Source organism: Zootoca vivipara, chromosome 7 (assembly GCF_963506605.1).
Source record: "Zootoca vivipara chromosome 7, rZooViv1.1, whole genome shotgun sequence".
Taxonomy (NCBI): Eukaryota; Metazoa; Chordata; class Lepidosauria; order Squamata; family Lacertidae; genus Zootoca; species Zootoca vivipara.
Window position 1 is genome coordinate 38,852,707 of NC_083282.1, and position 22,902 is coordinate 38,875,608.

General features: G+C 42.8%; 1 protein-coding gene across 13 annotated transcripts in view; it reads left to right on the plus strand.

The window, feature by feature from the left end:
* Positions 1–8,810: 8,810 nt before the first annotated feature.
* Positions 8,811–22,902, plus strand: part of PARS2 (prolyl-tRNA synthetase 2, mitochondrial) — a 36,318-nt gene continuing 22,226 nt past the window's right edge. The window contains exons 1-6 of one of the 13 annotated variants that reach the window (XM_060276879.1): positions 11,328–11,346; positions 11,635–11,753; positions 13,756–16,136; positions 16,520–16,882; positions 21,421–21,518; positions 22,688–22,789. In XM_060276879.1, coding sequence (XP_060132862.1) covers positions 16,741–16,882; positions 21,421–21,518; positions 22,688–22,789 — 342 coding nt within the window. In that variant the 5' untranslated portion in view covers positions 11,328–11,346; positions 11,635–11,753; positions 13,756–16,136; positions 16,520–16,740. Of the gene's footprint in view, positions 9,264–10,054; positions 12,562–13,755; positions 16,883–21,420; positions 21,519–22,687; positions 22,790–22,902 lie in introns of those variants that run through there. The other 12 variants (XM_060276881.1, XM_060276882.1, XM_060276883.1 and 9 more) reach the window with 12 other exon arrangements.

The following is a 22,902-nucleotide window of genomic DNA, read 5'->3' on the forward strand; positions in this document are numbered from 1 at the left end:
GGTTCTGAAGATAAAAATCTATCATGAGTAAAGTAACTTACCGTATATGTATTTCGAAACCTGGTTGAGAGTGCAAGGGAAAAGAATTTATGGGGAGGCCGGACTGATTAACTCACACAGGAGAAAGAACATATGTGAAATCTCGTTTGATATTTATCTCAGCAGCTGGGGAAAAAATCGGATGAAAGAGGAAAACATGTGACTGTAAGGGAAAGATCGGGACTATTATAGACTTTGAGTGATGATTTGGACTTTAGAAAAAAGACGGCAGTGGGCAGTTGCGAGGAATCCCCAATTTCTTGAAGCATGGGAACCCCGAAAATTTTAGATGATTTGGCATAACATTCGGTTTGATTGATATGTATTTGTATAATTTGAAATAATGGATGTGATATAATTGTTTTTAATTGGAAAATTAATAAAAATATATTATAAAAAAAAGAGAGTGCAAGGGAAAAGAAGAACAGACAACTTTATCATTTGCTCTACTGCCACAGTGCCCTGCTGTTAAGAGCTTTTTTTTGATGTCCTCACTTGCCCCAACCACCAAAGCATTTCTAAGTATCAGCTCACTAAAGAATCCACACAAAGTTATACAGCCTCAGATTAAGAGATGATTAAAAGAAAAAAATGTATTAGGCTGATAGAACCAGTTTTATCTCCTTCATGCCAGAATGCTTTAATTCAGGGGTAAAGCCAAACTGGTTGGTTTGCAATGCATTGTATTCGCAGGATCAATCACTGTCAGAGGTCCCATTGCCCCTGTGCTGTCAATGCAGTCTAAACATTACTCTTTTGAGGAATTATTCTTAGTCAAAGATCTACAGGGTTGAGTCACCATTTGAACATCACTGTCTCATGCTGAGAACCTGTGCTGTGCATCCATTGAACATAAGGGAAACCTACTAGGGATTATCTCTTGCTTTGAAATATTTGATTTCAGATTTCCGAATCACTATTTCCCCTGCACACATGCACACTTTTATTCAATTTTGATGCAAATAATCACTGATTTAGGTGTAGTCCTGTCCATTTCTGTATACTCTATACTGACTAAATAATCTGGGCTTGTCTTTGGCTTTTATTTCGTTGTAACCACTGTAGCACAGGGAATTCATAAAAGAGTTTTTTATACCGTGTTATTCTGAATGTATCATGGCCAAAACAGAAATCAAAGAGATGCCAAAGATGGGTGTATTGCCAGATTGCTTCCGCAAAGAGATTATATGTTTCTATAGCTGGCTAAACGTTTGGCTATTCTAATAATAATAATAATAATAATAATAATAATAATAATAATAATTGTCCAGTAGCACCTTACAGACCAACTAAGTTTGTTCTGGTATAAGCTTTTGTGTGCATGCACACTTCTTCAGATAATGATTGACTATTGTCACTCATGTGAATCTGCTGTTTCAATTTATTGATTTCTTAATTTTCCCATTTTCTTCACATGCCATTCTGCTGCAAATGTTCACTTGAGGATTATTATTCTTACATTCTTCATGGAAGAATGGGGCTGCATGCTCCTTATGTGTATACAGCCCTAGTCTTCTATGTAGAGTTGACTCTGTGGAATAATCCTCAAGTGAACATTTGAAGCACATTTCCCTCTCCCAAAGGATCTTGGGAGATGTCGTTTGTTAAGTGTTCCTAGGATTCTTTGGGAAGGATGCTCTGAATGTGTGGTGTGTATGTAGCTGAGGTGGAAAAGACAAAGGGAATCCAAATTCATATCTCATTTGTCCTCACCCTAACCTAGTGGTGTGGATTTAACTGAGAAGCACCGTCTGGCCAAAATTGTCCATGCAACTCAGGGTGAATCTGCACTTGAACATGGGTCTCCCATGTTGACACCCAACACTGTGTTCCTACTACAGTGGTGCCTCGACTTACGAATTTAATCCGTTCCGAAGGCACCTTTGTAGGTCGAAAAATTCGTTAGTTGAAAAACGCCATAGGAAATTTCCCAAAATGCATTGGAATCTGAAAAAATCGTACGTTGAAGCAACCCCATCTAAAAATTTGTACATCAAAAAAACCCTATCTAAAACTCCCGCGGTTTCCGTTCGGATGTCGAGAAATTCTTAAGTGTGCAGCCATTTGCCCCACTCGTAAGTCGAAGAATTCGGTTGTCAAGTCGTTCGTAAGTCGAGGTACCACTGTAATAAGAAAACTTTCTCAGAATTTGTTCTACCCTGATGTACTACTGTTCAGATAAACTGAAGAGTGCAGATAGACAAAACGCCATGTTGCATTTGCACCAGCGAAGCCAGATATCTTCTGCAATAAAATATCTCTCTCCCATATTGCCCCCTTATAGCCATGGCAGGCACTATACCTCTCCAACAGTTTGACTTTACCCCCAATGGCGCACTCTTCCATCGTCTTTCAAGACAGGCGGATGCCTTCTGATAACTTTAATCACTGTGCTCCACTGCACAATCCTGCCTCTTCAAATCTTTACAGTAGACTTAGCCTTTGATGAATTGAATTGTCACACTCCTACCCCTTTTTGTTCATGCATGACAAACGTCTAAAAGCAAGGAAAACAAGAATTTCGTGTCCAAAGACCAGAACAGTTCTGTGAAGAATTTGGAAAGCCAAGAGTTTTGTTGTTGGTCCTCATTTATCCAAAGCTATTGGTCATTCACTTGGGACATAGTAATTTCATACTATGTTATATAAGGCGGGATTTATTAGGAATATACATGCCTATTGCTCATTGGTTCATACTCCAAATCTTCAGGGGCTATTTATTACAGTATGTCACTAATTACGTTAATTATGCCACAGACATTATTTCAAAATCTCTTGCTATACTCATGAATAATATATTATATATATATAACATATTATACTACACATATAACATAGTAACAAACAAAAATAATACCCCAACACACACCACAGTTTAAAAACCATTGTTTGCTTAAGTACCCAAAGGTTAACCAGCACAAATTAACCTGAGCCTTGCCTTTGGGAAGGGGAATGACTGGTGAAGGGAGAAGCAATCAGGAAGAGAGATACCCATGGCACACTTTCAAAATTCAAAAGTGATTACGAGCCCAAAAATGTTGGCAACCCTTGATGTAAAATGAAGCTCATTGGTACAAAAACAACAATAGCCCTAATGACTGCACATAACTGAGTTTGCCACAAGTACCTTGGGATAGTCTGAAAATGCCCACTCAGTGAAGGTCAATTTTTCTACCTTCCACTCCCTTTCCCCACCCCCATGTTGTTGCCCTGAGGAAACCACCCAGTGCTTAAGGGAGGAAGAAACAGAAGGAACTAGTAAAATTTCCCTATATTACCAAAACTAACTCTACCCTACCGCTACCAGGCTTCCTCAACTTGGAAAAAAAAACACCTAACTGCTATTATGCCTGATCAGATAACAAAAGAACAAACCTGAAATATATTGGCTGATAAGGTTTTGAAAAATGTATACTGTATTGTGCAAGTAACAGCGAAGCAAGCTTTGGAGAAGAATCACCACCGTGAAGAACAGTGACAGACTTCAGTGGGAAAAGGTTTAGAACAGGGGTCAACAAACTTTTTCAGCAGGGGACCGGTCCACTGCCCCTCACACCTTGTGGGGGGGCGGACTTTATTTTGGGGGGGAAATGTGAACGGATTCCTATGCCCCACAAATAACCCAGAGATGCATTTTAAATAAAAGGACACATTCTACTTATGTAAAAACATGCTGATTCCCAAACCGTCCACGGGCCGGATTTAGAAGGCGATTGGGCCGCATCCGGCCCCCGGGCCTTAGTTTGGGGACTCTGGTTTAGAACCAGAAAGTTGTTGGCAACAGAGAGACAAGCATCAAGCCAACTGAAAGTATCAAATGGAGCTACTGAAAGAGCAAGCTTTTTTACTTTGGTACAGAGCCATGTAAAAGGACTGCCAGTTCTTTAGTTATATGGATCCCAGATCATGTAAAGCATTAAAGTTCACAGATAGCACCTAAATGGGCCCCAAAGCACAGTGATCGTCAGTGCAACAGATGCAAAGAAGCTATGTACTGTAGGTGTGAATGCATTTTCCCATCCGTAAAAAGGCACACAGCTCCCTTCTACACCAACTGCTGCTTCAGAGGTTTCCGTAAGGGCAGATGCACACAGACCACCTGGCATTACCCAAGCCTGGAAGTTACAAAAGCACGAGTATGTGTAGCACAGCAACAACAGTCAAAAAAGGTAGAGACCATCCTCTCTTCTTACCTTCCTTTCCCTGTGTGTGATGTCTTTTATCCAGACAGGGGCTGTCCTAACGGCTGATCTTTGAAAGTCATTCCAAGAGCTTCCCCTGTGCTGGGGCTTCATTCAGGGTGGGGAGTACCCTGTCCTCCCAAATTATTGCCTAGCAGGTGCAGCCTTCGCCACTGAATCTACATCTCTTGAATTTTGCATATCCTCTGTCATTCCTCCTCAAGCACACAAATCTAAACTATATTTTGCATTGTGGGGTGTGTGGATCGTAGTCAAGAACCACTCAGCAGACAAAGCACTTCTTAAATTTCCATTTACCATTAAAGGATTTGAAGTGGTGTGAATACCTGCCAGGAAATTAAGTTAATGTGCCTCTTCATCCTGTTCCTTTTGGGCGTGTTTGCGCATATCGAAGAGGTATCATTAGTATCTCATTAGCCCTCACATTTCTCCAGTCACTTCTTCATATAATTAGTTCACCACCAGCCATTAAAAAAAATAATAAAACTTAATGTGGCAGATATTGATACTTATATCCTTATAACCTTATTTTGGATATATACATTCATTTAACTTAATTGTAGCAACCTGAGGATGTGCTCTTCCATTTGGAAGAAAATCACCACCACCACCCCACATTTTTCACTTAATGAAAAAGAGATAATAGCAAAAGTTTATTTAGAATTATATAAAAAAACCAAGTTAAGAATATGTATGCACCTGTTTGGTTTTGTCTGTTGAAAATATAGAATGAAAACCTCCAAATTCACTATATTTTGTTGTTAGGTATTGTCAGGGGATTGTTGCACCTACTCCCGAGTAAAGACGCTCCAGTCCATTCTGTCTTTACAGGTTTTATTGTGCATACTATTTACAGTGCAGAGATAGCAGAAAACATGACCTCCTAGTCACTCGCAGAATCCGGCAATGACGCCCTTCTGCTCCAGGGCCAGCATAATAACTTGGGCACCCCGAAACGCCACCCTCTCACCCTGCGTTTGGGGGCGTGCCTCAATTTGGGCACCGGAAGCGGCTGTGCTCCCTCCTCCACTTGTGGGCTAGGGCAGTGCAGGGGCTCTGATACATCGCTGAGCCTTCCTTCCTCCACTACCGTAGTTGGCTTGGGCGGTGCAAGGGCTCTGATACCTCACTGAGCCTTCCCTCCATTCTGCTCCCCTCCTCATTCCCCCCCGCCTGACCCACTGCTACCGCTCTCGCTGGGCGAAGTGCTGGTCAGGATGACAGGGAGAGGCTCCCTGTAGGGAGGCCCCCTGACAGGTATGTTTTACATTTTCTGCACCTGCCTTGAATCAATGGTTATTTTCACTTATCATGTGGGCTTCTTGCAGAAAAACCAGGCACTTTCTACCACATGTGGTGGCAGTGTAAGAAATTTGAAGTGTTTTGGGATAACCTCCATACAGAATTGCAGAAACTACTAAAAAATCTCCTTTAATAAAAAACTAGAAGCTTCTCTTCTAGAGATTACAGGTCTGGAATATTAGTGTGTTCCTACTAATAAGAAAACTTTCTCAGAATTGGTTCTACCCTGATGTACTACTGTTCAGATAAACTGAAGAGTACAGATAGACAAAAGGCTATATTGCATTTGCACTAGCGAAGCCAGATATCCTCTGCAATAAAATATCTCTCTCCCATATTGCTCTCTATAGCCATGGCAGGCACTATACCTCTCCAACAGTTTGACTTTACCCCCAATGGCGCACTCTTCCATCGTCTTTCAAGACAGGCGGATGCCTTCTGATAACTTTAATCACTGTGCTCCATTGCACAATCCTACCTCTTCAAATTTTTACAATAGACTTAGCCTTTATACACAAATCCCAGATGAATTGAATTGTCACAGAAGGACAAAAAACAGAAACAGAAACAGAAGGAACTAGTAAAACATCCCCATATTACCAAAACTATGTGAACCATCTACCCTAATGCCTTATGAATACTAATACAACTTGACATGGAGATTTTCCAAAATGAAGATAACATCCACATACGGGAAGGAAGCAAATTGTATCATAAATTGTGAAAGTGCTTCTTTTGCAGCAATGATGTTTTCTGCAAGCTGCTATGCACTTGAGAACCAGAAACATGTGTTTCAAAACCTGGTTGAACTTTAAGGGAACACAAGGGTAAAAGTAAATTCTTGGAAATGTGATCAAGCAGCAAACAAGAAGAACAGATTACATCATCCCTTGCTCCATTGCCTCATCAAATTGCAGTGGTGTAGCGTGGGTTGCTACTGCCAACGGCAAGACTAGTGTTGTGCCCCCTAAGACAAATATTGCACCCCCTAACTGGCGCCTCCATACAGCACACTGCTGCTCACAGAGGGAGCTGTGCGGCAGTGGTGGGGCAGGCATGCGCGCTTCCTTGTGCTGGGGATGGGTTGCTGCTGCCACAAGACTCCTGTCTACACACCTCCTCTGCTGGTGGGGAAACCACACAGCTGAGGGATGCAAGGGCCCATTCTCACTACAGCTCCTGCTCAGCATGCTGCTCAGGTGACGTGGGCGGGGGGATAGGGAGGGCCTCCAGTCAGGGGGGCAGCTGCAGAGACGCACCCAAAAAATGTTTGCAACCTGGTCAATCTCCTCAGTAGCCCCCCCCCCATGCTACACCACTGACAAGTTGTTGTTGTTGTTGTTGTTGTTGTTGTTATTCTATAGCACCCTTTATCTGATGAGTAAACGTTGGTTTACAATATAAAAACACAAAAATATATAACATAGTAACAAATAAAAACAAAACCCCACCACAGTTTAAAAGCCATAGATTGGTACCCATGACACTCCTTCAAAATTCCAAATGTGAGCACAGCCCCAAAATGTTGGCACCCATTGATATAAAATGATACACACTGGAACAACAACAAAAATCCTAATGACCGCACATGACTGCATTTGCAACAATTACCCTAGGATAGTCTGAAAATGTCCACTCAGTGAAAGGCAATTTTTCTACCCACCACTCCCTTCTCCTACCCCCATGTTGTTGCCCTGATCCGGTGCTTAAGGAAGAAAACAGGAAATATTAAGTCAAACTTTCCCATATTACCAAAACTAACTCTATCCTACAGCTACCAGGCGTCTTCAACTTTTGGGGAGGGGGGCGAATCTCACTGCTCTTATGCCTGATCAGATAACACACACACACACACACACAATATATGGCCAATATGGTTTTGAAAACTGTATACTCTGTTGTGCAATTAACAGTGAAGCAAGCTTTGTAGAAGAATCATTAGCATGGAGAAAGTGACAGACTTTCACAGAAAAAGGTTTAGGACCAGAGTTGAAAGTATCACATGAAGCTACTGAAAGAGCGATATTTTTACTTTGGTACAGATAGCATCTAGACTGGGCCTCAAGCCATAGTTATAGTCAGTGCAACAGATGCAAACAGGCCATATGGGAATGCATTTTCCCCACCCGTAAAAAGCTGCCTTCTAGACCAAATGATGCTTCAGAGCTGTCCTTAAGGGCAGCTCTACACACAGCACCCTACATCAGCCAAGCCTAGAAGTTGCAAAAGCGCGACTACCATAAATGTGGCACAGCCAAGTGCAGTCAAAAAAGTAAATATCACCCTCTCTTCTCCCCCCCCTTTCCTTGCGCGCAATGTCTTTTAGAACAGGTGTTTGGCCCTCCAGCTATTGCTCAACTTCCACCACCCCTGGCCATTGGATCAGCTTGCTGTGGCTGGTGAAGGTTGTAATTCAGCAACACAGGGAGGCCAAAGGTTACCCACACCTGTTTTTGATCATAAATTTCCAGGCAGGGACTGATTTAGCCACTCATTCCGAGAACTTCCCCCAGAACATAATATTTCAGCACTAGATACAGTGCTGGGTGGGCTTCATTTAGGCTGGAGGATGGGGAATAGCCTGTTCTCTCAAACGGTTGCCTAAGGGGAGCAGCCTTCCCCAATGAATCCACCTAATAAAAGGAGAGCAGCATCTCTTGGAATTTTCCATATCTCCTGTCATTCTTCCTCAAGCACACAAATTTAAGCTATATTTTGCTTTGTGTAGGGTGAGTGTGGGTGTGGCTCAGTGGACAAAGCCTTTCTTAAATTTCTGCCAAATTTCCGTTTACCAATAAGGGATTTGAAGTGGTGCAAATCCCCACAAGGAAATTAACTTGAGTCTTCCTCCAGTTACTTTGGGGGCTATTTGCACATTGAAAGCGCCGAAACAAACCGGAGCCTCTAAACCTTTCCTGCTTTGGCCTTTTTAGTTAGTAATTTTATTACATTAATTCATATCTATTCCCATTACTCTGGGCCGGCAAACTGAAACTTCTGCAACAAGGAGCCTGAAAAGAGGAACATTTAAAGAGTCGGGATGCTATTCAACCAAGGCCTCTTCACGTGTCACGTGAGGCTGCCTGAACCTGAATCGTCATGGTTATTGGCGGACTTCATCTGTACGCCCGAGACGGAGGGGAGAGACGCCCGAGACGGAGGGGAGAGAAAGAGCGTCGCTCTTTCTTCTTCGTTTCCTTCAACTCTATGGTTCCGGCTCCGTTCCGAAAAGGACGGGGCATCGCTGCTGCGCATGCGCAGCTTCTGTATACTGTGTTGCACCCCCAGTCCAGCCGCCGCGTGGTTTCTGCCACGGGCGCTGCAAGAGCTGGAAAGTTTGTCGCTTTTCTTCTCAAGGGGCTGCTCCGTATGAGACTTGACTCGGCTGCGCTTCCAGTTCAGCCAGGTTCGTGCAAACCCAGTGCTTTTGTTTCTTTACTCGGAAGGAAGCCCTGCTGTGCTCGGCCGGGACTTCCCCCCGAGGAAATGCTTGCACCTTTGCGTTCAGTCCGCCGGCGCTCCTCTTCCTCCGCAGAAATGTCAAAGCAGGCACCATATAGATAGGTGCCCCGTGATGGAGATGACGGGAATGTTACAATAGCAGTGTAATTGGGGGCGCGCAGGGGAATTCATATTTCTCTTTTCCTGCTTCCTCAAAAAGTCTCTGGAGGCGTTTTCATAATAACAGATTTGGACAACTTCTTCATTTGGACCGTGAAGGTACTTGGTTGCTTTTCGTGGCTCTTCAAATGTTATCTTTGCAACTAGGAAAAGCTAGCTCATTGTTTGTATTAAAACATGCAGCTTCTTGCATTGCAGCAGGGATGAGGAAGACTCTAGCTCAGCAGGTGTTCCTGGGTGCAGCCCCACCAGCTCCAGACCGATGGGTCAGGGATAATGGAAGGGCCATTACGCCTATTCTGTACAGATGTGTACCCTAAGTGGGGCAGAGGAAGCTGTACAGCTGTTGTGTGAGCATTGCAAATGTGTATTTTTGTGCCTGTGCATACCCTGTTTCTCCTAAAATAAGACATAACCATAAAATAAGCCATAGCAGGATTTTTAAGCATTCAAGGAATATAAGCCATTCCACGAAAATAAGCCATAGTGATAGACAGTTTAACCTTGTAGGTTAAACTGTGCCATACTTAATAAAAAAAATAAGACATCCCCTGAAAATAAGCCATAGTGTGTATTTTTGAGGAAAAATAAATATAAGACAGTGTCTTATTTTCGGAGAAACACGGTACATTTTGAAGGTGATGAAGCAGGTCTTAAACATTATTTGAGGCAGTTGCGGGAAGCACATTCTTCTAGAAACTCCTCATTTCTTTGCCAATTAACTGAATCAGCTAGAACCATTCAGCCCCATGTTGAGCCAAACAGGCTGTGTTCAATGCATTCAGCTCTCACAGTAGCTAAAATATGTGGGGAATCTCTTTCAGCTAGATATAAAATGTGCATCTGTTTATGTGAAATGAGTTGCTTTTATTTTCTCTCTCTGCCTGCAGATTTGAAAGAGAAGCTTCATCTGTGAGTCTCAAAATGGATGGGCTTCTCAGAAGAGGGAAAACGATTCTTCCTGCTTTGAAAAATTGGATCAGCTGGTGCCAAAAGCAGCAACAATGTTGCAGGTTTTATTGTGATCTTCATGCAAGACAAAAGTGTGTATCCCAGCACTTCCAGTCAATGAATCTGCGGGAGGATAGCATAGCATCACAGCAAACCAGCAAACCGGGTGAACTGACATGTAAAAGTCAGAGACTGATGTTACTAGCAGGACTTATCTACCCAGCCAGTCCTGGCTGCTTCCACTATATGCCCTACACTGTCCGAGCACTGGAGAAGCTCATCAAAGTGATAGACCGAGAAATGCAGGCTATAGGGGGTCAGAAAGTGAACATGCCTGCATTGAGCTCAGCAGAGCTCTGGAGAGCCAGTGGAAGGTGGGAACTCATGGGCAGTGAACTATTACGTCTGGCAGACAGGCACAGCCAAGAATACTGCCTAGGACCTACTCACGAAGAGGCCATCACAGACCTAATTGCTTCCCAAGGCCACTTGTCTTACAAACAGCTTCCCCTCTTGCTGTACCAGGTAACAAGAAAGTTTCGAGATGAGCCAAAACCACGCTTTGGGTTGCTGCGTGGCAGAGAATTTTATATGAAGGATATGTACACCTTTGATACCTCCAAGGAAGCTGCCCTCCAGACCTATGCCCTTGTGTGCAACGCTTACTGCAACATATTCAACAACTTAGGCCTTCGGTTTGTGAAAGTCCAAGCAGCTACAGGAAGCATTGGCGGGACAATGTCTCATGAATTCCAGCTCCCCGCTGACATTGGTGAGGACCGGTTGATGATGTGCACAGGCTGTGACTTTGCAGCCAATGAGGAAACGATAAACCCAGATGAGAAGAATTGCCCAGTTTGCAAAGGAAAACTAGCTGAGTACAAAGGGATTGAAGTTGGCCATACCTTCTTCTTGGGCACAAAATACTCCTCTGTTTTTAACGCTACTGTCCGCACTGCAGAAAATAAGCATATTGCGGCTGAAATGGGCTGCTATGGGCTGGGTGTGACTCGGATTCTTGCAGCCTCCATTGAGGTGCTTTCTACGGAGGACGCCATTCGGTGGCCAAGCCTCATTGCACCATACCAAGTCTGTCTTATTCCCCCAAAGAAAGGTAGCAAGGAGGAGAAAGGGGCAATGCTCCTGGAGGATTTATATGACTGTATTGTTGAAGCAGCCCCTCGGCTTAAGGAGGAGATAGTGCTGGATGACCGGACACAATTCACCATTGGTAAAAGATTAAAAGATGCGAATAAGCTTGGGTACCCCTATGTTATAATAGGTGGCAAGAAGGTTTTGGACGAGCCTTCTCTATTTGAAGTATGCAATCAAAATACTAATGAGACTTTGTTCCTTACCAAAGAAGCCATTGTTAACTTGCTGAGTAAAGTGCAAACTCCCTAAATACTGGATATGTGGCTTTTGAATATTGAAATGTCAGTGTTTCCCCTCTGCCATCTTAAGCATATGACTGTGAGAGTCTATGGGAATTATTTTTATTTGTATCTTCTTTCCCAAGGATTGCTGTGAAGGCAGATATGGTGCTGCCTATATGCCAAAGCCTCACTTGCAAACTTGGTTGCCCTTTGATTTCAACAGCACAGAGTTCCATCTGTACAATTGGGATCTTCTGCAAAGGTGAGGATCCTGTAGCCCTCCAGATGATGTTGGCTGCACCTTCCATTATCTCCAGCCAGCATGAGCAATGGCCAGGAGTGATGGGAACTGTAGGCTGACAATATTTGTTATGCAAAATAATAATAGTGTCCTGTTTGACAGTTATTTTGGGGACAGCAGCATGAAGCTGGATGTGATTAAGCCTTAAGGTAAAAAGAAAGTTTGCAATAATGTTTGCCAGTGCAACTGTGGTTATGGAAACAAAAGGCAAATCCCCACCACTAGTTTCTCTTAGATGCGCTTTGCCTCTGTGTGAGGGACCCTCATGGTCTGAGTACATAACTGGATCTGTCCCATCTGATCATCTGCTACATGAATTCAAAGACTGAGTTGCTGCTTACGTACTAGTGGGTCTCGATTATACTAGCCAAATACTTCCTGGAAGGGTTTGAGAGGGACTTTGCTAAGAAAAAATATACAAAGTTTGTCTTTGTAAACGTTTTTTATTTTTTATTTAAAGAAAAATAATGCCTTTTAAAGTAGAAACCCCCCCATCTGCATGTTGATTAAAAGTAAATTTTCCTCTTCTGACTATAGGGTTGGATTTCTAAGTATGGAAAACAAATTCCAAACAACAAAATTGATGGAACCTGGTTAATGCTGAGCTTCTGAGTGAGCCAATTAAATTGGCTATTCTGAAGTCCTGACACCTGATTGCCAAATAGGCTGCTGCTGTTCTTCCCCTCTTTAAGATCATGTACTGTAATCTGAATTTTCAGTATTCACAAGCATTTCACTTACATAATTAAAAGATATACGGTACAGATAAGTTTGAATATTGTTTTGCTTTAAATATGACCTTCCCACACACCTGTAACTTTTCCCCAGTAATAAAGCAGTTGTGAGCACTGAGCATGGCTAAGAGAGTAAGGCTGCAATCCTAGCCCCACCTAACTGGAAATACGGTAAGTTCCATTGAATTAAATAGGATTTGCTACTAAATAGCTATGTTTAGGATTGCACTGTAAGCTAGGACTGGAAAGCCTGTGGCCCTTTAGAAGGTGTTGGCTTACACTTCCCATCTTCCCTCACCCTTTGCCATTTCAGGGCCAGTTGGAGAAAGGTAATTTAGCCTGGGGCCTCAAGCTTAAAGTGGACCTCAAATATAGACACTTGTTAAGTTTTGCAACTTGTTTTTATGTGCAGCAGATCAAATTGCAACACACTCAGTTTAGAGCTGCAAATTTAAGCAAAAGAAAAAGAGATTTGATAAAAGACAATACTTTTTTGTTAAGTGATGCAGATTTTGCCACATGCTAAATGTCTACTGTGACATTGCATGAAAGCAGGATTTTCCCTCAAGAATAAGTGTATTTGCACAAAAGAGACTGGAAAAGTATTCTTTAAAAATCAAATTATGTCTTATTTCCTCCCCCACCCACATACCTCATTTTGTTTTTGCATTTTGTCATATTTCCATGACTGCGTTTATTATTATGGGGCCTCAAAAGCAGGAAGGTGTCTATGAGCCTCCCCAGGCCTCTGAGAAGGCCTAGTCACGTTGCCTGGGGCTGATGGGAGTTCAACAATTGAAGAATCACACATTCCCCATCCCTGGACTTGTTCATGTACTGTAATGTAATGTAAAAACATAGTTTGTTACATCAAACAAGAACTACATGGGTGGAGTGCTCTGAGTACTCTGAAATACCATTAAAATACATAACCATTTAACTTAGATATCTGGTAGGGATATTACCATTATTGGTCATTTCTCTTTCCCACCTCCCTTTCTACCATCTCTCACACATTTTCTTGGGAAGAAAAGCCTTACAATAAATCCTATTCTGCGGGATTTAGCTTCAGTCTGCTTAGAGCATCATTGTTGTCAAATTGTACAAATCTCAAACCAGCTGCAAACTGATCACTTAGGAGAGTAGTTTTCAACCATTTGAAATCCAGGACTCTCCTTTAACCCAAAAATGCATTGGGGAACCCATTTCTCTCTCTCTCTCTTTACCAGATACTTGTGTGGTGATAGTGCTGTTGCTGTGACCCACTTTGGACCAGGATGTAACCCAGGCTCTGGCTCCCCCGGGTGTTTGCTGTGCCTTTCTACAAATCTGGCGTACCAGGCATGGTTCCCTGTGCGTAGAATTATTGCAAAGGAAGTCCTGTGCCCACTAATTTTGGGTGGAAGCCCCACTGAATTCAGTGGAAGTTATTCCCAAATAAATATGGATTGGGTTGGCCTGCTTGAAGATCAGCATGTAAGCAAAAGCAGCCATTGCACAAAGCCAGCATCTCCTGTGATAATGACTCTGGTTTCATCTGGGGTTGTGGTTACTCTTGCTGGTGTGCTTCTGGTGAAGTGAGAATGAAGTATCAGGTTGCTTCCTCCCCACTCTGTTCCTGTGACTGGGATAAATTTTTTGGTGGGGGAACTACCCTCCTCCCTGGACCAGTAAAGGTGGAGAGCTCCTTCAGAATCATCCTCTTTGACAGAATAAATAACTGAGAGGTGGAAGTAAGGATGGTTCTCTTACCCCAAACAATAGTGTAGTGCTAAAGGATACAAGACAGGGCCAAGGAAAGGACAGGGCTCAAGACAGCAAGTATTATTCTACAACCATGTTCAACTCCCTTACCCAGGATCTTAGATACAATGCAACCAGCAGTGTTGGCTTGAATGATGACACAAACCTCTCCATTGTGACATTGACTAGTAAGCCCTTTCTTCCATCAGAGGAAAAGGAATGTGAAACCAGCAAACAGCTGGGAGCATTCACCAACAAGTAAGCAAGTGTATTTATTTCTTTTTCTGATTTGCTCAAGTGGGTCTCTATGGTTGAGTCCATCAGTTCCTCAGTACCCACAAATGTTTCAGCATCATTTATTTACTCGGCAAAGTACATGACTAGGTCGCCTTGGCAATTCTACTGATTTCCAGTCCCATGTTTCAGAGACCCTAAATATAAATGTAACAAATCTGTTTGGCATGTTTAATTATGGATTATTTCTATGCGAATCCCAAGAAACCGAGAGATGGAAGTAGGGATGATTCCTTACCCAAAACAATAGCATACTGCTAAGGGATACAAGACAGGGCCAAGGAAAGGGCAGTGCTCAAGACAGCAAGTATTATTCTACAACCATGTTCAGAATCTTAGATACTATACAACCAGCACTGTTGGCTTGAATGATGACACAAACATCTCCATTGTGACATTGACTAGTAAGCCCTTTTATCCATCAGAGGAAAAGGAATCTGAAACGAGCAAACGGCTGTGAGTGCTCACCAACAAATAAGCAAGTGTATGAGCTTTCTGTAGGGATCAGCTGAGCCTGAGTATAAAAGATGTATACTGCCCAGATCAAGAGAAGTAATAGTACCATTCTATTCTGCCTTGGTCAGATCCTACCTGGAGTCCAGTGTCCAGTTCTGGGCACCACAGTTCAAGAAGAATATTGACAAGCTAGATGGTCTGCAGAGAAGGGTGACCAGTATGATAAAGTGTCTGGAAACCAAGTCATATGAGGGACAGTTGAGGGAATTGGATATGTTTAGCCTGGAGGAGAGGAGAACTGATATGATAGCCAGCTTCAAATGTCTTAAGGGCTGTCGCATGGAAGATGGAGCGAAATTGTTTTCTGCTGTTCCAGAGCATGGGACCTGAACAAGTGGATTCAAATGGCAAGATTCTGATGAAGCATTTGGAAGAAATTTCCAATGGTAAGAGCTGTTCAGCAGTGAACAGGCTTTCTCGAAAGGTGGTGGAATGTCCTTCCATAGAGGTATTTCAAGAGAGATAATCATCTGTCAGAGGTTCTTTAGCTGCGATTCCAACCACAAGGCATATTGATTTTCACATTCCCAGTGCTGACTTAATGCTTTCCAAACATTTCGTATCAAAATCAACTTTTCTTTTTACAAAGATACTAGACTGTCTTTTATATTTTCTTCTCTTAAAGGGACTCTTATGGAACAAATATGTATAGGTCTGGGTTCTGCAAGGATCTTTGACTGCGTAGGCTTGAGCCATTTTCTATCTGAATTCCATGTCTTTGGTTAGAGTGTAAAACAAGCATAAAGTCAGCATAAAGTTTAAAAGGTGAAGGGTTTTTAACCACCAATGCTGTTTTCCCATTTTTCTTCTTTTCTTTTCAGCTAATATCTTGTGATCTCTCATTAATCAAGTGGTGATAACATCGCCATCTGTATAAAAGCTGGTAGCTTCTGTATGTACACAGAACACTCTACCAATCAGCTCAGAAGAGAGTCTGGCTGTCGGGGTCTTCTCCAATACAGTTGCTTTGTTTTTAATAGGGCATTGAACAGACTTCAACTCTAATCACAATGTGAAGGCTTGATTCCACCACCACCCTACATGCCCTAGTTTACATGTAAGTCAACCCATGGTTTGATGTGTATGCATGAGTGTGGAAGCTGCCAGATTGAGGCCGCTTTGTTCATCCACCAGTCCTGCTGTGAGTAAGCCATGCTTTGGCTTAGCATGTTGCCTGAGTTTGGGCTCATGAATTGTTTCCTCCAGAAAAACCTTGAGCTATAAACTGGAGACAAACCTTATTTGCTGCATGTAGTTTGTCTGGAGCAAGAGAAACTCTGAGCCCGGGTTCAGGTGACACAAAACTAAAGCATAGCTTAAGCCATCTCACAGCAATGGAACAGCAGGAGGACCAAAGCCAGCCGAAAATCTGCAAGGCAAAATATTTGAAGTTCACCAGTGAGGCATCACTGATATTCTAAATTCCTGACCCTCATACAGGAACACTGCTCATGTTGTAAACATCGGTCTTCAAGACTGGAACGCCTAAGTCTGGAGAAGACAAGCTATGGTTCAGGATTTTCAAAATGGACCTTACTATACATCTTTGTGAATGAACGAGGGAAGGACAATACCATCAGTCTTTTTCTAGCTGGTGAAGAATCAGTTGCTCTTCTGGTAATTAACAAACAAACAAACAAAAACTCCCTGTGATCCCAGAGATGGAAAAAGAAATAAAAAAAGCTGAGAATGAAGAGTCAGCTGAAGTCCAAACAACTCAACAGTGTCCCCTGACGACAAAGAGAGAATTATCCAGGAATCCCCTACTGTTGGAAAACTGCCTGCCAGATGCAATTTCTGAAGGTGAAGACAAATGACCTCTAGGGTTTGGAGAGTAAATATGTAGAGTGAAGAACTAAGTACAATATATAAGGCATAAATACTAAAACTCAAATCTTTTAGCTCACTCCCCAATGTGCGTCTGACGATGCACAAGCTTGAACCTTAGTTGCCTAGGTTGATGCTTATAAATGGTTATCTTTGTTGTTGTTGTTTAGTCGTTTAGTCGTGTCCGACTCTTCGTGACCCCATGGACCATAGCACGCCAGGCACTCCTGTCTTGCACTGCCTCCCGCAGTTTGGTCAAACTCATGTTCGTAGCTTCGAGAACACTGTCCAACCATCTTGTCCTCTGTCGTCCCCTTCTCCTAGTGCCCTCAATCTTTCCCAACATCAGGGTCTTTTCCAAGGATTCTTCTCTTCTCATGAGGTGGCCAAAGTATTGGAGCCTCAGCTTCACGATCTGTCCTTCCAGGGAGCACTCAGGGCTGATTTCCTTAAGAATGGATAGGTTTGATCTTCTAGCAGTCCATGGGACTCTCAAGAGTCTCCTCCAGCACCATAATTCAAAAGCATCAATTCTTCGACGATCAGCCTTCTTTATGGTCCAGCTCTCACTTCCATACATCACTACTGGGAAAACCATAGCTTTAACTATACGGACCTTTGTCGGCAAAGTGATGTCTCTGCTTTTTAAGATGCTGTCTAGGTTTGTCATTGCTTTTCTCCCAAGAAGCAGGCGTCTTTTAATTTCGTGACTGCTGTCACCATCTGCAGTGATCAAGGAGCCCAAGAAAGTAAAATCTCTCACTGCCTCCATTTCTTCCCCTTCTATTTGCCAGGAGGTGATGGGACCAGTGGCCATGATCTTGGTTTTTTTGATGTTGAGCTTCAGACCATATTTTGCGCTCTCCTCTTTCACCCTCATTAAAAGGTTCTTTAATTCCTCCTCGCTTTCTGCCATCAAGGTTGTGTCATCTGCATATCTGAGGTTGTTGATATTTCTTCCGGCAATCTTAATTCCGGCTTGGGATTCATCTAGTCCAGCCTTTCGCATGATGAATTCTGCATATAAGTTAAATAAGCAGGGAGACAATATACAACCTTGTCGTACTCCTTTCCCAATTTTGAACCAATCAGTTGTTCCATATCCAGTTCTAACTGTAGCTTCTTGTCCCACATAGAGATTTCTCAGGAGACAGATGAGGTGATCAGGCACTCCCATTTCTTTAAGAACTTGCCATAGTTTGCTGTGGTCGACACAGTCAAAGGCTTTGGCATAGTCAATGAAGCAGAAGTAGACGTTTTTCTGGAACTCTCTAGCTTTCTCCATAATCCAGCGCATGTTTGCTATTTGGTCTCTGGTTCCTCTGCCCTTTCGAAATCCAGCTTGCACTTCTGGGAGTTCTCGGTCCACATACTGCCTAAGCCTGCCTTGTAGAATTTTAAGCATAACCTTGCTAGCGTGTGAAATGAGCGCAATTGTGCGGTAGTTGGAGCATTCTTTGGCACTGCCCTTCTTTGGAATTGGGATGTAGACTGATCTTCTCCAATCCTCTGGCCATTGCTGAGTTTTCCAAACTTGCTGGCATATTGGGTGTAGCACCTTAACAGCATCATCTTTTAAAATTTTAAATAGTTCAGCTGGAATATCATCACTTCCACTGGCCTTGTTATTAGCAATGCTTTCTAAGGCCCATTTGACTTCACTCTCCAAGATGTCTGGCTCAAGGTCAGCAACCACACTACCTGGGGTGTATGAGACCTCCATATCTTTCTGGTATAATTCCTCTGTGTATTCTTGCCACCTCTTCTTGATGTCTTCTGCTTCTGTTAGGTCCTTACCACTTTTGTCCTTGATTATGGTAATCTTTGTACGAAATGTTCCTTTCATATCTCCAATTTTCTTGAACAGATCTCTGGTTTTCCCCATTCTATTGTTTTCCTCTATTTCTTTGCATTGCTCATTTAAGAAGACCCTCTTGTCTCTCCTTGCTGTTTTTTGGAAATCTGCATTCAGTTTCCTGTATCTTTCCCTATCTCCCTTGCATTTTGCTTGCCTCCTCTCCTCTGCTATTTGTAAGGCCTCGTTGGATAGCCATTTTGCTTTCTTGCATTTCCTTTTCCTTGGGATGGTTTTCGTTGCTGCCTCCTGTATAATGTTACGAGCCTCCATCCATAGTTCTTCAGGCACTCTGTCCACCAAATCTAAATCCTTAAACCTGTTCCTCACTTCCACTGTGTATTCATAAGGGATTTGATTCAGATTGTATCTTACTGGCCCAGTGGTTTTTCCTACTTTCTTCAGTTTAAGCTGGAATTTTGCTATAAGAAGCTGATGATCTGAGTTACAGTCAGCTCCAGGTCTTGTTTTTGCTGACTGTATAGAGCTTCTCCATCTTTGGCTGCAGAGAATATAATCAATCTGATTTCGATGCTGCCCATTTGGTGATATCCATGTGTAGAGTCGTCTCTTGTGTTGTTGGAAGAGAGTGTTTGTGATGACCAGCTTGTTCTCTTGACAGAACTCTATTAGCCTTTGCCCTGCTTCATTTTGAACTCCAAGGCCAAACTTGCCAGTTGTTCCTTTTATCTCTTGATTCCCTACTTTAGCATTCCAATCCCCTGTAATGAGAAGAACATCCTTCTTTGGTGTCATTTCTAGAAGTTGTTGTAGGTCTTCATAGAATTGGTCAATTTCACTTTCTTCAGCACCGGTAGTTGGTGCATAAACTTGGATTACTGTGATGTTAAAAGGTCTGCCTTGGATTCGTATCGAGATCATTCTGTCATTTTTGAGATTGCATCCCATTACAGCTTTTGCCACTCTTTTGTTGACTATGAGGGCCACTCCATTTCTGCTACAGGATTCTTGCCCACAGTAGTAGATATGATAGTCACCCGAACTGAATTCGCCCATTCCCTTCCATTTTAGTTCACTGATGCCCAAGATGTCGATATTTATTCTTGTCATCTCATTTTTGACCACATCCAGCTTACCTCCACTCATGGTTCTTACATTCCAGGTTCCTATGCAATATTTTTCTTTACAGCATCGGACTTTCCTTTCGCTTCCAGGCATATCCGCAACTGAGCGTCCTTTCGGCTTTGGCCCAGCCGCTTCATCAGCTCTGAATCTACTTGTACTTGTCCTCCGCTCTTCCTCAGTAGCATGTTGGACGCCTTCCGACCTGAGGGGCTCATCTTCCAGCGTCATAACTTTTATATGCCTGTTTTCTTTGTCCATGGAGTTTTCTTGGCAGGGATACTGGAGTGGCTTGCCAGTTCCTTCTCCAGGTGGATCACGTTTAGTCAAAACTCTCCACTATGACCTGTCCATCTTGGGTGGCCCTGCATGGCATAGCTCATAGCTTCTCTGAGTTATTCAAGCCCCTTCGCCACGACAAGGCATTGATCCATGAAGGGGGCATTGATCCATGGTTATCTTTAGGGAACCGTAACATCCAAAAGACCTTGGGAAGCCACTGCAAGTCAGTGGATGCTACCCAGCTAAGTGACACTCAGAGTAGACCCACTGGAATCAAGTCCGTGGAATCTACTCTGATGATTCCTCACATTGGATATCACCCAGTTCGGTTAAGTTTATTTAAATAATTTCTTACCCACTTTTTATTGCCACGGACAATTCCAAAGTAAGATGACGAGTTTTAAAATGATGTGGTAAAATAAAACAGAGGTGCAACGGTAGATCTTTTACTACTTTAAACCACCAGGCAGAACTTATACACCCTCACTGATGCCCACCAAGCACCAGTATGAAAAATTGTAATCAAGTACTGAGCTAGATGAACCAATAGCCAGATTCACTATAAGGTAACTTCCTAAGTACTTGACCAAACAGCTTTAAACCAGACAGGGCCTGTGTGAAGTATCTGTCCTTTTCAGCTCTGATTTTGCCATTGTGCCAAAATTAGATAGATAGATTTTTACCAGTCTACTAAAGCAATTGCAGAAGAAGAGGCAGAGACTGGAGAAAGAATTGTGAGTGAGATATTTTATACAGTATATATTAAGTGGAATGGAAATAATGTAAGTAAGTAGATGATAGATAGATACCAAAACCCCATAGCTCTCACTATGGTTAGATGAAGTTAGATGAAGATTGCAACTGGAGGATTTCTACTTGCATATGATGAGAACCCTTCCTCAGCTGTAAGTCTTAATTTGCACCACAAAACTATGTTTTAACTTCCTGGTGACCTACCGTTGAGTTTCAAAGAAAGAGTCCCAAATAAATGGCTCAAGATTAGAAATGAACAAAAGAGCCATGTTTGGAGGAAGGAGATTTTTGCACAAGTCTTAGTAAACCTCGGCTTATTACCACGCACCCCGACAGCAGGGGTGGGAACCCTTTGGCCCCCAAGATGTTGCTGAACTACAACTCCCAGCTCTAGCAAGCAGGGCCAATGACCAAGGATGATGGCAGGTGTAGTTCAGCAACATCTAGGAGGCCAAAGGTTATCCACCCCTATGTTAGAGTAACAGTACCAGGAGACATTTCCGCACCAACCTCAGTTCCATTTACTTTTTATTTGTAACAGCTTCACTAACCTCCAGCTATGCCTATGGGATGACGCTGTATGACGCAAAAAGAACGGAAAAGGAAAAACAGCTAGTCTCTGATGACCATAATAAAATGGTAGGAACATGTTCCTAATACTCTGCTAACTCTAACATTGCACTTCCCTCTCGACAGTAAATACACATTTGCAATATTCTGCATATACCTGAACCTTAATATTAGATAGCTTCAGAACTTATTTCAGTGCAAGAGCTCAATTTTGGAAGGCATACAGTTTTGGCAAATAGTAGATATTTTCAATTTGGGGTAAGGTGCTAATGGAGGAGATCAGACTATACCACTATAATGAGGGTCCCTCTTCTCATGGGCACATCCCAGTCACGGACTCACCTTCCATGTTAGCTCATAGATAATTTGCTGACTTCAAAGTCCTGCAAAATAAAAATCTTCCTCTCTCTTTTTTTTTTTACTATGGTGACATGAGCTCTTAGAACTTAGTCTTCCTTTTTCCCATTCAGACAACCTGGCCCTTGTATAACTATGGGAGTTACTTTCTTGCACATTGTGCAGGGAAGACTAAGGGAAGGTTAAACTGATTGTGAGTGAAGGAAATAGAGGAAGCAGAGATGGTATTGATTTCCAATTATGTTCAAAGTCTTAGTAAACAGCTTTCCATGAAAAAGGTATTGCTCCCTTCCCGCGTCCCAGTACTGGCTGGATGGGGACGCAGGTGGCGCTGTGGTCTAAACCACTGAGCCTCTTGGGCTTGCTGATTGGAAGGGTGGTGGTTTGAATTCCCGGGGGGGAGGGAGCTCCCATTGCTCTGTCAGAGCTCCTGCCAACCTAGCAGTTCAAAAGCATGCCAGTGCAAGTAGATAAATAGGTACCACTGCAGCAGGAAGGTAAACGGCATTTCCGTGCGCTCTGGCTTCTGTCATGATGTTCCATTGCGCCAGAAGTGGTTTAGTCATGCTGGCCACATGACCCGGAAAGCTGTCTGTCGACAAATGCCGGCTCTCTCAGCCTGAAAGCGAAATGAGTGCCGCAACCCCAGAGTCACCTTTGACTGGACTTAACTGTCTAGGGGTCCTTTACCTTTACCTTCCTGGCTTGATGTTCAATGCGTGTTCTCTGTGTGGAAGGCAATCAGCAGAATGACTATTGCCATTAAACATTCTATTGCCCTCCTTTCACATCTTATGATGCACTGGCTCAGGAAACTGGTTCTGAACAAATACGGTCATATGTGAAAGTGCTATTAAAATCTTCCACCCTTTTCTTGCTAGTCTCATATGCGTTCCCAGGAATTCGATTCAAAAATGAGTGGGAATGGTAATCAAAACTATCGGCATGGGAATCAGAAATTGCAGCTGGTCGAGCAAACAATGGTGAGTCAGATGCAATGCAGATCCTTTATTTGTGTATTTAATACCTTGTACAATTGGTGTAAAATATGTTTGACCAGCAGGGGGAAAATCACACATTAGTGCAGCTGTAGCAG